General features: G+C 42.9%; 1 protein-coding gene across 1 annotated transcript in view; it reads left to right on the top strand.

The window, feature by feature from the left end:
- LOC139158437 (solute carrier family 9 member C1-like) overlaps window positions 1–16,158 on the top strand; it is a 186,295-nt gene that overhangs the window by 15,592 nt on the left and 154,545 nt on the right. Inside the window, exons 3-5 of the mRNA XM_070735749.1 lie at window positions 2,099–2,224; window positions 11,309–11,474; window positions 12,782–12,898. Coding sequence (XP_070591850.1) covers window positions 2,099–2,224; window positions 11,309–11,474; window positions 12,782–12,898 — 409 coding nt within the window. The remainder of the gene's footprint in view (window positions 1–2,098; window positions 2,225–11,308; window positions 11,475–12,781; window positions 12,899–16,158) is intronic.

Raw genomic sequence — 16,158 nt, 5'->3', positions numbered from 1 at the left:
TTGAAAAATACAGTAAATCGACTATCTTGGAATAACAGGGACAAAATATTTCCCATCTGATGAAAAAATATACCTTGGGAGAATAAGATTTATTTAAAAATATTAGGACATAGATTGGCTAGTACATCTTTATCATCTGATCTGTCACTTATTCCTGTTGATCTTTGGAGAAGAAGTTGGTATGGTAACTTCCTCAACTTCCAGAAGCTCTGCAAAGCTACAGTGAAGAGTGTTTGGTCATCCCCTCTCCTACACTAATAACTTGTCTTAGAATTCATAAGACATGTTCTTCAATCTTAGTAATATTAATTGCAAAAGTTTACCGGAATATATTAGGAAATATATGTATTGATGGGGGAGGAGTCTTTAGGGATTGATAAATTAGGGTATCTCCCCTAACATAAACGTAAGTGCTGTTGAAATCATTTCTATTTATCCAGTTTCCTATGTATTAGTTATCAACTCTGAATTAATATGCAGTAGTGGGATGATTTGTGGAATAATAGTGAGGTATTATCATTATTTCTAAATATATAGTCAAAATGACAATTGAATATGAATAAGAAATTACTTATATGTAAGATGTATATGTTTTGGCTTTAACAGTAATCAAAGGGTTAGTTGTATGGTGATCAAAACAGAATAAGATTTATTAAATCATCTAGACTATAGGAGTCAGTACAAACAGACTTTAGCCCTGGCTACAACAGTGTCCCTGCTCCATTAATGGTCCCTCCCTCCCAGTACTCCTTTGGAGTCTAAAGAGAAATGCTCAGGAATCAGCATGGAATAAATTAAAACCTACTCTGGATCCTGTGACCCCAAAATTACAGAATGGGTGTATCATTTTTAATTTGCCAAATTAAAATCAGACATACTAAATTCTTGTTGGGATGGACACAAGTTCAAATGGATGCTGTCCAAGGTATTGTTAAAATAATGATTTGCAAGAAAACAATTTCTGTGAGAAAAGAACATACAGTACTTATTATGCTCTATTCAAATTGTATATTTCTATTCCTCCTGAGGGAGGGAGAGGGAAACCATCTTAAATGGCTTCAATTTGATTTTTTAATGAAATATTATTCTATTGTTGTTGTTGTTGTTGTTGTTGTTGTTGTTGTTGTTATTATTATTATTATTATTATTATTATTATTATTGATTAGATTTGTATACCGCCCCTCTTCGAGGACTCGGAGCAGCTCACAACAAAATACAATGTCACAAATCCAATATATTAAAAAACACATTAAAAACCCATTATTAAAACCATACAACTCAGACAGACCAAACACAATTCTACCATAGCCTTAGCATAGCCTAGGGGCAACTCAGTTATGCCATGCCTGGCGACATAGGTGGGTTTTGAATAGCTTACGAAAGGCAAGGAGGGTGGGGGTGGTTCTAATCTCCGGGGGGAGTTGATTCCAGAGGGCTGGGGCTGCCACAGAGCAGGCTCTTCCCCTGGGTCCCACCAGACAACATTGTTTAGTCGACGGGACCCGGAGCAGGCCGACTCTGTGGGACCTTATCGGACACTGGGATTCATGCTGCAGAAGACGGTCCTGAAGGTATAATAAATATTTTAATTTTGCAACACTACATTTCATCTTCTGTTTTTTATGCCATTATTCATTGTGAAGATGTAAATTCTATGTCTAACATGAGTGAAATTCTATTTAGAATATCTGCAGTTTGCCTGGCATATAGGTGACCATCTGAAATACTTTGAATATAATTTAAGTTCTCAACAGTAGTAAAAGTATGCTTCCAAATGGGAAGAATTATAGGGAAGCACCAGGATCCTATCATGTTTTTAATGACTTTAGAAATATGCTATAGTTTAGGCTTAGGGCTGGTTTTGAAAAAATACTTTTAAAAATTGAAAATAGTGTGGTTTCCTGAGCCCAGCTCCATGCTCTGCCAAGGCACATTTTTTATCATCAAACTTTATCCTCCAATATTTATAACACAAAGTTACTATTAATGAATCGATATGCAGATTATTCATTCATTCAATATTTGAAGCTAGTATTTAAAAGTAATCTTACATTATACAGTATTCTTACAATATCTTTTACTCATTTTTATTGCCAGTTGCCTTTTATGAAAAATATTGCCGATATAGATCCAGTACTTTTCCTTCATTTATTTACACCAATCATAATATTTACAGCTGCATTTGAGATGGATTTATATATATTTCGAAAATCATTTTGGCAGGTAAGTCCGATATGTTTTTATTTTTTTTCTTTAGAAACATGATAATCAGTGACAATAATTTGCTATCCCCCCCCCCTCAAATTTCCTTAAATCTTTCCAGGGATTTATATAGTTTTAGGTGTTCTGAGCCTTTTTTTTCTAGTTAGAGTTCATTAAGGTAATGAGGAGCTGCAGATTCTTCATTTCTAATTTGGATGGAAACATCTTACTTCAATAGAAGTAACAGATGAGGTGAGAGCTTTTGTGAGGAAAACAGCATTATTGATTACAAAAAGGCAAATTTCAAGGTAGTTATGGCTCCTTCCAGAATTGTGAAAAGATATGGAGAGGAGAAGAGGTTAGACAAGAGTCCAGGGTGGTGCTTCAACATTTGTGAGGAAAAGGAATTGAAGTGGAGACTGAATAGCAAGATACATCAAAAGAAAGGGGAAGGTAAGACTCCTCTTTGTTAGGATGAATTCAGCAAGAGATTAGTGCTGCGGCTGCATAGTCATAATAATTGTTTGAGTATAAAATCTGATGTGTTTCAACTTTGGTTTTTCACTAGATCTTAGCCTACATTCTTACAGTTTTCATTGCAGTTCTAAGAACAAGTCACAATTGTATTGATATGTGTTCATAAGAGTATTGCAAAATTTTCTTTGTACTTTGTCAGCCCTGGTGCTATTATCTCAACAAATAGTTGACTATAGTTTCAGTTGGGAAAATGTGATAATCCTTCATCAGGCTAAATCCCCCAAAATGTCAGGGAATTTCTAGAAGCCAGACACTCTGACAAATCAGCCATTAATAGACACATAGACATCAACAACATTTATAGACTATGCAAAGGAGATACCGTAGTTAACCAGCCCAAAAGAGAAAGAGTCCAAAACCTCTCCACCAGTAATCGGAACACAGATCAGCACAGATTAACTCCAAGGTCAACTTCAGACCTGCAATCAAGTAAGCAATACCCCATTCAAGAAACTGCCAAAGAACCATCAGTAAACAGTGCAACCAAAGAATCTCCACCAACACAGATAGACAATACAAATTGACAGCAAAAAGCATTTCTCACTAGCATTGATGATGTTACCTAGTTAAGTGTAGTGAAACTTCTTTAAAAAAAACAAGCAAGCTCAGAGAGCACCAAGGACCCTTCATTATTATTATTATTATTATTATTATTATTATTATTATTATTAATTAGATTTGTATGCCGCCTCTCTCCGTAGACTCGGGGCGGCTCACAGCAATAATAAAAACAATGTACAATAACAAATCTAATATTTAAAAATATCTAAAAAACCCTTATTTAAAAACAAGACATACACACAAACATACCATATATAGGCCTGGGGGAGATGTCTCAATTCCCCCATGCCTGATGGCAGAGGTGGGTTTTAAGGAGTTTACGAAAGGCAAGGAGGGTGGGGGCAATCCTAATCTCCGGGGGGAGCTGGTTCCAGAGGGTCGGGGCCGCCACAGAGAAGGCTCTTCCCCTGGGTCCCGCCAGCTGACATTGTTTAGTCGACGGGACCTGGAGAAGGCCAACTGTGGGACCTAACTGGTCACTGGGAGTCGTGTTGCAGAAGGCGGTTCCAGAGATATTCCGGTCCGATGCCATGAAGGGCTTTATAGGTCATAACCAACACTTTGCATTTTGACCAGAAACTGATCGGCAGCCAATGCAGACTGTGAAGTGTTGGTGTAACATGGGCATACCTAGGGAAGCCCATGATTGCTCTCGCAGTTGCATTCTGTATGATCTGGAGTTTCCGAACACTCTTCAAAGGTAGCCTCATGTAGAGAGCATTACAGTAGTCGAACCTCAAGGTGATGAGGGCATGAGTGACTGTGAGCAGTGACTCCTGGTCCAGGTAGGGTCGCAACTGGTTACCCACTTGCTGCTTTAAAATTATAAATAGGCCTAATTTTTTTAAAAATGGGCCTGTGATTCTGTGAGCAGGAAATGTTGGCTGAATGTTGCAAACTGTTATAATAGTTGTTATCACTTTATCATGCATTGCTCTTCTGTTAATTTTTATTTGTTCTTAGTCTGGAAAATTAATTTTTAATAAAATTTAAATCATTTTTATCCATTTCAGTTTGTTATCATTCTCAAGACTAGCTTAAATCAAGTGATTTAGTATCATTCTGTTACTCACATGCAGACACAGTGGAAATCTCTGTACAGTATGTTAGTTTGGGTTAGCTTCTTGGATTTATTTCATTTCTATCATTGGAGTGAATTGAATTCAAGAACTATTGACTGAAGAGATAAAATCCCTTGACAGAATAATTGAATTAGGAAATGTAGATACTGGCATCCAAATCTCAGGAGTTGCAAAAATGAACAATTCCAGCTAAATATATTCCATTGAGATTGAAATACAAAATTTCAAAAATGATAGAACCCAATGTATTAAGCTCAAATACTAGAAGCCCTCTCCCATACCTCATGAATATCTGCCTAAAGTTTCTCAGATTTTGAAATGTAAATAGGATGCTTTAGGAGAGAAGAATCTAATAGAATATAATCTAATATTTCCCCACCTTTCTAACTGGGGTTCTATATCTTAATACATTGGGTTGCATCTGTGGAATTCAGAATTCAGAGATGAAGACTTATCTCTAGTCTTTAAAAAAAGTAGACTGTCCTCTTTGTGAGGTAGCTGTCGGGTTTTTAGGATTTGTTAGAAATTTAGTGCAAGACACTACTCCAGTGTTTTCATCTTTTTTATGAAGCATATCAAAGTGAGAAGCTGTTGCATTTTCTTAGCTTCACCTGGCAAGCAGTTCATTGCACTGCATTCCATTGCAACCTCTTTTATTCTCCCAAGCCTCAACTGGTAAGTATTAAACTGCTACACAGAAATGACTTATTCTACTCAAGGTTTCAATCTAAAACAACTATGAGCATAATATTTGCCACATTCCATGTGATTTGCATTAATTACTGACATGCTGTACTTTTCTCCTTCTACTTCCTAATTTTAAAATTAAAAGTTTAAAATAGATTGATGGGACTTTTCTTTTAGTCAGAATGGAAGGCATTTTTGTTTTCTCTTTGGCAAAATCTTTCAATTTTTTTTTCTAAACAGTAGTCCTCACCTCCATCAAAACCTTTTTTGTTGGGGGAAGAGTTTTAAAAGACTGCTTAAGTCTATTTTATGTGATAGTTGGGACATTATTTCACCTAGAGTTCTATATTTGGATTTGGAAGTACAGTACAGTAATACCCCGGTTATTGCGTCCCCGACCATTGCGAACAGGGTAATTTGCGATTTTTCAACCCGGAAGTCAAAACACCATCTGCGCATGTGTGCCCTTTTTTTCTATGGGCACGCATGCGTAGATGGCGCCCGGCAGATCAGCTGCCGGGCGGCTTCCCTGGGTCTTCCCCCTCTTGCTGGCGGGAGGGCGAGCAGCGGGCATCAGCAAGGAGTTTCCCCACCGCCCACGTAAACTCCTCGCTGCCGCCCACCCTTCGCCCGCCCACGCCGTTCATTCTCGCCGCTTTCGAGCTGAGTCCTGAAGCGAATTCGCTCCGGGACTCAGCTCGAAAGCGGCGACAGCCAGCGCGGAGAAGCCGTTCGCTGGCGCTGGCTGTCGGCGCTTTTGAGCTGAGTCCCGGAGCGAATTCGCTCCGGGACTCAGCTCGAAAGCGGCGACAGCCAGCGCGGAGAAGCCGTTCGCTGGCGCTGGCTCTCGGCGCTTTGGAGCTGAGTCCCGGAGCGAATTCGCTCCGGGACTCAGCTCGAAAGCGGCGACAGCCAGCGCGGAGAAGCCGTTCGCTGGCGCTGGCTCTCGGCGCTTTGGAGCTGAGTCCCGGAGCGAATTCGCTCCGGGACTCAGCTCGAAAGCGGCGACAGCCAGCGCGGAGAAGCCGTTCGCTGGCGCTGGCTCTCGGCGCTTTGGAGCTGAGTCCCGGAGCGAATTCGCTCCGGGACTCAGCTCGAAAGCGGCGACAGCCAGCGCGGAGAAGCCGTTCGCTGGCGCTGGCTGTCGGCGCTTTGGAGCTGAGTCCCGGAGCGAATTCGCTCCGGGACTCAGCTCGAAAGCGGCGACAGCCAGCGCGCAGAAGCCGTTCGCTGGCGCTGGCTGTCGGCGTTTTGAGCTGAGTCCCGGAGCGAATTCGCTCCGGGACTCAGCTCCAAAGCGCCGACAGCCAGCGCGCAGAAGCCGTTCGCTGGCGCTGGCTGTCGGCGCTTTTGAGCTGAGTCCCGGAGCGAATTCGCTCCGGGACTCAGCTCGAAAGCGCCGACAGCCAGCGCGGCGCGGCTGTTTTAAAATGTCGCCGCCGGCATGGGGGGCTTGCCAGCACCCCCGGACCCCCAACCCGGGTTTGGGGGGCTGCTAGGAAGCCCCCCATGCCGGCGGCGACATTTTAAAACAGCTGCGCCGCCCCCAATCTTCGGCTCCTCGCTAGCGCTGCGGGAGTAAAAACACCATCTGCACATGCGCAGATGGTGTTTTTACTTCCGCAGCGCTACTTCGCGAAAACCCGCTCGTTGCGGGGGGTCCTGGAACGGAACCCTCGCAACGAGCGGGGGATCACTGTATTCCTGGCTGAGCTTTCTTCTTTCAATGCCCATGTGCCTCTATTAGCTTAGATCAGCAGTCCCCAAACTACGGCCCGCGGGTAAGTGACAGGTGCACAGGATGCGTCCGCATCTTGTGCTCCTGGCCACTGTTCCCTCTAGCCCGCGCCGTGCAGGCAAAAACCAAACTCCACATAGGTTCTCTCACCTGACAGCTGGACGTGTTGCTGGGATAGGTCCTTCCCCCTCCTCACGGACGCGATTCTCCTGCCCTCCCCACACAGCCAGGACGCCACCTTTGCCTTCGCCACCCTCGCCTCCCCCGCCCACCGCCTCAGGCTCCTGCGATTTCACCGCCCCGTGGGGAGGACGCTGGCCTCTGCACTCAGCCTGGAAGCCCTGCAGGAGTGGCTAGAGGTGCTGAAGGCGCTGCAGGGCCAGTACCTCCGGGGCCGTAAATATCTGGTGTTCTGCGTGTGGCTCCCTTGCCCCCCCCCACGACTTCCTCTGTGCTTCGGCTGACGCTCCTCATGTGCCCCGGCAGGCACTTTACCCAGCTGCCCCTCGCCGCCTCCATACGAGCTGCTGGCCTTGGCCTCCGCGCGCCAGGGCCTCTCCGCCGCCGCCGCCTCCCTCTCGGGCTGCTGTTACCGGCGTGGTGTACGAGAGAGAGAGAGAGATAGCAAGAGAGCAAGAGAGAGAGAGAAAGAAAGAAAGAAAGCGAGACACAGAGAGAGAAAGAGACACAGCGAGCAAGAGAGAGAGAGAGAAAGAGAGGGAGAGAGATAAAGAGAGGAAGGAAGAGAAAAGAAAAGGAGAGGAGAGGAAGGAAAAATCTGGTCACTTTACTCAAGCCAGGAATTTGGGAGAAATACCACCCCCCTTACCTTCCTATTGGCTCAGACAGAGATGGAGGCAGAGAGACAGAGGGGCAGAATGGAGAGGGGAGTGAGAGAGAGAAGGAAAAAAAGGGAGAGGGAAGAGAGAAGTGGAAAGGAAGGAAGGAGAAATGGAGGGAACAAGGAGGAAGAAGGAAATGAATGGAGGGACAGAAGAAGGAAGTACTTTTTTTGGGTGTGTGTGTAAATTTTTAGAAATTTTCTCTCACCATACATTTAAACAATACAGGTTACCATCTAATTTTCCATGAATAAAATGCAGATTTTGTCAGTAACTAATATCAATCATCAAAAAAGTTGCAAAAGTTCTTTTTCTAATGTTTTCATCCAGGTACATCCTTTTCTTTTAATTAAATTCCCTCCTTAATGTTCCTTCATAAAGTACAACACCAATTATATTTCTAACTTATTAACCATTACGCCAAAGTGCTTCCTTCTTGCTTTATACATTTTTCTATAAGCCAACAAAATCTTGTATAGCCAATCAGATGTTAACATATAATTAAAAACAAAACATAAACATATATGAATTTCAGACTTCTTCCCCCCCTCTAAATAGTACATTTCCTTTTTGTTTTTTATTTTAAAATAAGGTATGTGCAGTGTGCATAGGGATTTGTTCATAGGTTTTTTTAATAGTCCGGCCCTCCAACAGTCTGAGGGACAGTGACCTGTCCCCCTGTGTAAAAAGTTTGGGGACCCCTAGCTTAGATCCAGAGACCTTATTGTCTGGCTTCACAGATAAAATAAAACTAAACTATTTCCCATTATTTTGGAATTTTTTTAAAAAGGAAATGTACTTTTTCTCCTTTGACATTAGTGCCACCTTGTGGTTCCACATTGAAAAAGCACTTTCACAAATAAGATGAGCAAAAATTTCTACCAGATTTCCCTCTCCAACCCTCATCTTCTGAGGAAGTTATTCTTTGTACTGAAGAAGCAGGTCCAGCAGTCACGTGGGTTGCTCGCTGTCCAATCCACATAGGACCGAGCCTTGTCTTTTAAAAGATTGCTGGATCTGCCCCTTCCCCAGAAGTCGCTCAGTACTCCTACCGGCAGGACGCGTGGTGGCTCAGCTCCTCTCAAACACCTCTTCTTCATTCTTTCCATCTGCAATTCAACAAGATAAGTAAATTAGTTTGTCATTATTTCCTTGAAGCCTTAGACTTCGCACCAGCTCTACTGGGCTCGGTGCCAAAAAGAGAAGCCACGACGCGGCTAAAGACGTGAATTTCATAATCGCCCTGCTTGCGCCGCTGCCGGATTGCATTTATAAGTAAATCTACTCAGCTGGGAGGTTTATTCATTGTGGCTTCCTTTTTTTCCTCCTGCAGTGTGGGACGCTTAACAAGCTGTCTTGTTCTGTCTCCTGGACTTTAGTCGATTCTCCATTTTTAAAAAAAAGATTGGAGATTTTTTTCCTTGGTGCCAAGGCCCTCAGCGCCCAGTAATCCAGCACTTGCAGCTTGCCCACGTGCAAGCCGCTGTGTGGCCCAGAGTAGTACTCCCTTGCTAGGCCTCTTAACCAGCGTGCCTTGGTTGTTCATTTAGGGAGGCTTAGCTCATCTGTACTCATTGGCACGAACTTTGGATTTGTCCAGATTGTCTTTGAGCCGCAAACACTCATGGGTCTACAAGCTTGGGCCTTATCCTCCTGGGAATTTTTTGCCTATTCATAGTAGCTTCTCTACCCTTGGCTCAGACCTTGTTCTTGTAGTTTGTTCAGGCCATGGCTTCTCTAAGGGTCCCCAGGATGGTAGGCCTACTGGTGGTGATATTGAAACTATTCCCCAGCCCTCCTCCTCCTCTTCCTTAGCAGCTCCCCCCATGGCTAGGGCTACTAGAGCTGAGAAGAGGCAGGACAAAGCTCTTCAAAAAATCCACGAGCAATCTGCTAAACAATTGAGAGTGCAGGCCCAAGTGCATATTAGTCCTCCTGACCCTCCAGAGGCCTCTGATCTGCCTCCTTCAGGTGTCCCTGTGCTTTCCCTGGACGAGCCAAACCTAAATAGACCGCAACCTAATTTATGGGTCTTAGGTCCAGGTGAGCCAGAAAGTTTTATGGAAGATCCCCCCTCCCCCAGAGGACAGGGATGACCCATTCCAAGGATGAGGAATCCCAAGTCAAGATTCCCTCTCCTGCTACCATTTTTTCCTTTCCAACTGTTCAAGTCCCTTCTATTCAAGGCCAGAACAGCCACAGGCCTTGCTGGTCAGGACAAACCTGCTGCATCGTCTATAGCTCCCCAAGAGGAAAATCTTCCATTTTTCATGCAGAAGCAAAAGGACACTAAGGTCATCCCCATGCCTAAGTTGTTTAAGGATGCTCTGTTGAAGCAATGGGATCACCCAACCTTGGGTTGTAACCCCACTTCCCAAAACAAGAAATTATACAAAATCTCTCTATCTTATGAGGATCTTCTTTTATTTCCCAGAGCAGATGAACCGCTGAAAACTCTCCATTCTGCAGCAGCCATGCCTGGCGAACCAACACAAAACCAATTGTGTTTTTACAAAAATAAGACCTATAGGTATCGTGCTTTTGAGCACATGCACTAAAATGACTCCCACCACCACCAAAAAATAAGACCTAGTGAAAGGGTGGCCGTGGCTGGCATAGTCTCGCTGCAGGGCTGCCACGGAGCTGCTGCTTGCTGAAACAATAGCTCACACAACCCAATTCTGCCTCCATGCCACACCCTTCTCATATAAACCAGATTTCCACACACACACACACCCTCGTGCTCATCAGCCCCACCAGCCCTTTACACACAAACATCCATGGTTTTGGTATAAATCATCCCCAATGAAAGGATGACAGGAAATTGTTTGTTTGTTTGTTTGTTTGTTTGTTTGTTCGTTCGTTCGTTCATTCATTCATTCATTCATTCATTCATTCATTCATTCATTCATTTGATTGATTTCTATACCACTCTCCTCAATCGACTCAGTGTGGCTTGCAACAGATGTGGATGTGCAGGGAACCCCTAGGAAAGAAGGTTCCTTACACACATGAAAGAGCTCCTACCATACCAAGTAAGCAGCAACACCTGAATCAAACAGAGTACTACGAGTTCAGGCACCCTTCCTGTTCATTGCTTCCCTTTCAGGAAGCTTTTCACTGCTGGTGGTGTTATTCAGATTACATCCTAGTATGTTTTGGAAGGAAGAAGGTGTAGCTGCTGTTGCCCTTGCTGAGGTTTACACAGCTGCTGTGAAAGACTGCAGGATTTAGTTTTATCTTTCTTCCAAAACATGCTGGGAAGGCACCAGCAAAATGCAGAAGCAGAGGGTGATTTAATCAAACCTCTCTGTGTGTGCTTGTGTGTGTGCTTGCGTGCATGCATGTGTGAGAGGTCCAATCTAACCAAAGTGCTGAACTTTGATAACATGATAGGGGCACTACAATATTATAATTTTGAGAACTGGATGTGACAATCATTTATTCAGCTCTCTCATCTTTGAACAGTTGCTGAACGTATGGTCGTTAAGCAGGAACTAGCTGTATGCAATTTACATTTTAGTCAATTTGAGAAAATCATATTTACAAACTTTTATTATCATTTGTTGCATTGTATTTAGCAAATGGTTTTGAGATAATATAAATGAATTATAGCCATCTGAATTCCAAAAATATAAGGATACATTGTTTTTTACAGGTGGTAATTCTGTCAGTCCCTGGATTTTTGATGAGTTGTGCTTTCCTTGGAGTGATAACTTATAAAATTAATAAATATAATTGGTCTTGGGATGATAGCATGTTGTTTGGCCTAATTCTTAGTACAACAGATCCTATTCTTTCTGTGGCCTCTGTAAAAAACCTTGGTGAGTAAGATGTTAACTTTTTTATGCAGAATGCAACTTCCTCCTTTTTTTCTGATGGTATCATTTCCAGAGTAGTACTTGTACATGATCGTAAGAGTGGAAGAAGCCACAGCCAGTTCAATGAACTTAACTGATGCTTAGTATATCAATGTGGAGCCTATTCATTTCATTCTTAATAATATTCAACTTTCCTTTTTGCTGTTACATGTTCTTAATTTGAAGGTCTTTGAACAGTGGAGATATCTCTTTTTACTAAGAGCTATGTCAACTGCTGGAGGGCCCATTAGGATTCACCCCATCATGATAGCATCTTTGCTCTTTCCTTCTAGCTTTATTGGTACTTCCCAGCCAGGGGAAAACACTGTTTGGTACCATATTTCCACATTTTTGGGTTGATCCGTTATGTTTTTGGCCGGGGAACACTGGAGTAGGTCCCTAGGTCTTTCTCTAGGCCAGAGTCATGTTGGTCAGTATACGGCCTTATACTGTTCACCTACCAGCAGCACAGTGAGGTATGGTTGTGGATGGGGCTGCTAAAACAAATGTGTAGGTCCAAATCACATCTTAAAAAGTAATTCATGACTACAGGATTCATAGATTTGATAGAGAGAACATTAGAATTGATTTCAATTTCATAAAGTCATAGAATCCTAGATCTTTAATTCAACCTTTAATCCAAACTTCTGTTCATTGCTGAAGTACAGATTAATGTACTTTTAGAGAAGAATATTCATCCCCTTAGAACATCCACTAAAGGGAAGGCCACTAACTCCTTGGATAATTGATATTCTGGGCAATATTATATCAGATACTGTAATATATCTTCCCTATGACCTCGCAGTGCTGGTCATCCCCCATCTCTTCAATTTGAGCAACATCTATAGTGATTGTGTTACTTTAGTTTGAATATAATTAAAGAAGTCTAGCTTCCTTTGCCAATTTCACCTCATTCTGAGGTTGGTCAATCACAGTAAATTTGAGACATTGAGCATGCATAATGTAAACTGGTAATGGGATTTATATTGAAAAAATTATGATTCTGATACTTCATCATTTTTTTTAGTTAAAAAAATTAAGTGTGGTAATGTCCCTCCCCATTAGATTTCTTTACTTGTTAACATTAAAAGTGAATCTTAATTCAGCTATATAGTGGTCTTTGGGGATGGGGGTGTTATGGCTTTTTTACTGTATTTTTATTTGGCTTTTATCTTTGTAAACGGCCCAGAGTCACTGAGAATCAGTGGGACAGTCATAGATTTTCTTAAATAAATGAATAAATGACATTAATTTTCATATTTTTTTCTTAGGCCTTTCAAAAATAGTTATCAACTTAATTAAAGGTGAATCTTTGTTTAATGATGCGACTACAATAGTTGTTTTTGAATTGTATAGGGACATTGTCCATCAAAACCATGAATTCGGAGGTATGTATCTATTTTTATGTAACTTTTTTGCATAGAATAGTAGTACCATGATTTGCAACAAATAATTTGAATTATATATTTGCAAGGCCATTTGAATTACAATATTTAGTACCAGTATGTATTAATCATTGTTGTCATGCTGCCTAATACAGTGATGAATGATAATTACTTTATTATTTCACTCTCTATACATTATGAAAAATAAATGCTGTATAGCAGGGGTCCCCAACCCCTGGACTGTGGCTCGCTATAGGGTTGTGGTCTATTGGGAACTGGGCTGCTGAAAAATGGGTAAATGGACAAAGCTTCATTTGAGCATTCATGGAATTTAGATTGTGTGTGTGTGAAACCATTCCCCCACTATTGAAATCGCCAAAGCCACTGCCACCACTGGTCTGTGGAATCAAAACAGTTGGAGACCACTTCTCTATAGAATCTCAGTTACATGTAGTTTGCAGAAGCTGTAGGTTGTGAAACAGGAATTCTATTTTATTGGATTTAGATCAGGGGAGGGCAATTAATTTTGCCATGGGGCCGCATGAGAAATTGGAATGGTTTTAGAGGGCCGGACTAATATAATTAACTCAGTTCTACCCAATACTGTAAAGACCCAGACCCTGTGACCGGCCTAAACACCCAAGCCCATTCTACAGACCCACAATTCTTTGCTTTACGGCAACACGGTGCACCACAGTCACTGCGCTGGAGTGTTTGCGTGGTTTCTGTGCTTGGCCGCTCTCAGTAGGAGGTTGGGGTCCACTCCAGTGCGAGGATGAAAGAGCTCACTGCGTCTGCCGGGACTCCTCTGGTTCCTGTTTTCCTCATGATTCATCTTTCAAGAGCTCTTTCATCTTCGCACTGGAGCGGACCCCGACCTCCGCAGACCAGTCTCAGACAGCGGACCTCCCCTTGCCCAGGTCTGATTTAGATGTTACCTAACTTCAAAATGAGCCTGAGCACCACAACACCCCCCCAAAAAAACAAACAAACAGCACACTAGCATCTGACCATTCAGTACAACATTTACAGAAAATCATCCATTCACCTACCCTAATGGAAGACCTGGAAGAAAAATCAATTTGTTTATTTTGTGTGTGTGTGTGTCTGTGTGTGTCTCTCTCTGTGTATGTATGCATACAGTGATGGGCTCTTACGGGTATGGTCAGGTATGCAGAACCAGTAGAAAATTTTGATTTTTTTCTTTTTTTCTCTTCTGGGCTCTGGGTATGTTTTTCCTATTGCAGTAAATGAACTTGAATGTGTATAATTTTAGAAGAGTTCTCTCTCTCTCTCTCTCTCTCTCTCTCTCTCTCTCTCTCTGTGTTTGTACACATAGTTTATATAGTAGATAATGTATATTTTTGTGTACCTGTGTGTAATATGTATGTATATATATGACATATATAAATAGAATTAAATAGTATATTTTGGATGTTCAGTAAGAGTAAATAGATAGGGAAATTGTATCTCTTTGAGGCGAGGAGAGACACCCTAACCCTAATCCAAACCCTTGATGTGAGTGACGTCAAGTTGGCCACCTTTAAGCCAGTCACATGACCTTTAAGCCACTCCCAGTCACATGATAATCAGGCCACTCCCACCTGGTCACATGACCAGCAAGACACACCCACAAAATAAGCCATGCCCACGGTGTGTTAGTAAAAAAATGTTGTCCTCCACTGTGTGTGTGTGTGTGTGTGTGCACGTGCGTGCGCGTGTATATATTGAGCATCACAGCTCCTTTTTGCCTCGAAGCCCAACCCAGGGCCATTTCAATGCAGTTAATTTATTCATAGCCGACAAACTATATTCTGTATGTATCACATGTTTTTGCTGAATTTTTTAAAATTAAAGGAGACTAGGATAGCACTATTTCGACCTTGTTCTGGCCTCATCAGCTAGCCATACCCTTACTGGGATTTGATCATGTAGCTTCTGCCTTGTAAGGCAGAGAATTAACCTCTAGGCCACAGGATCTGATCCCATTCAGCTTTGTAACAGGGAGGGGCTATATGTTTTTTCTTTCTTTTCTGAAAAAAGGAACTGTGATGCTCCTTCTATGTACCAGGGTGATCCGGCAGAAAACCCCCCCAAATATGCCAATACCTTCATATATACAGTAATCCCTCATCTTACAAACTGAATTGGTTCCAGGATGAGGTTCGTAAGGTGAAAAGTTCCTAAGATGAAACAATGTTTCCCATAGGAATCAATGGAAAAGCCAATAATGCGTGCAAGCCCATTAGGAGAATCCAAAATATTAAGGCTTAAAAAAAAAAGTGGGGGCCAGACAAAGCTGAGGCGAACACCTTTCTTCTCCCTTGAGCTCCATGAGCCTTTTCTTCCCGTTTTTGCCCACCTCTCTCTCCTCATCTCCCCCACACCTTTCTTCTCCCTTGAGCTCCATGAGCCTTTTCTTCCCGTTTTTGCCCACCCCTCTCTCCTCATCTCCCCCACACCTTTCTTCTCCCTTGAGCTCCATGAGCCTTTTCTTCCCGTTTTTGCCCACCCCTCTCTCTCCTCATCTCCCCCACACCTTTCTTCTCCCTTGAGCTCCATGAGCCTTTCCCTCCCGTTTTTGCCCACCCCTCTCTCTCCTCATCTCCCCCACACCTTTCTTCTCCCTTGAGCTCCATGAGCCTTTTCTTCCCGTTTTTGCCCACCCCTCTCTCTCCTCATCTCCCCCACACCTTTCTTCTCCCTTGAGCTCCATGAGCCTTTTCTTCCCGTTTTTGCCCACCCCTCTCTCTCCTCATCTCCCCCACACCTTTCTTCTCCCTTGAGCTCCATGAGCCTTTCCCTCCCGTTTTTGCCCACCTCATCTCCCCCACACCTTTCTCCTCTCTTGAGCTCCATGAGTCTTTTCTTCCTGTTTTTGTCCCCCTCCCCCTACTTTGCCCAGCAGAGTGCCCGTTTTTGTGATCCTGGGATTCCCCTCCTGGGATTTCCCTACAGCATTGCAGAAACGCGGAAGTCAGGAGGTGGGGTTTCCCATGGAGGGGAGCCTCAGGGGATCCCAGGATTGCAAAAACCTGTGCGTGGCTTGCAACGAAAGTCCGGAGGCGGGGAATCTCAGTGGCGACTTGGCAGGTTCGTAAGGTGAAAAAAGTTCGTAAGAAGAGGCAAAAAAATTCCAAACCCTGGTTTCGTATCTCCAAAAGTTCGTATGATGAGGGATTCGTATCATGAGGTACCACTGTATATATATATACAGTACATACATACATACATACACACACGTGTGCGTGCGCACATACACA

This window comes from Erythrolamprus reginae, chromosome 1 (assembly GCF_031021105.1).
Source record: "Erythrolamprus reginae isolate rEryReg1 chromosome 1, rEryReg1.hap1, whole genome shotgun sequence".
Classification (NCBI taxonomy): domain Eukaryota; kingdom Metazoa; phylum Chordata; class Lepidosauria; order Squamata; family Dipsadidae; genus Erythrolamprus; species Erythrolamprus reginae.
This window is presented reverse-complemented; position numbering and strand designations above follow the sequence as displayed.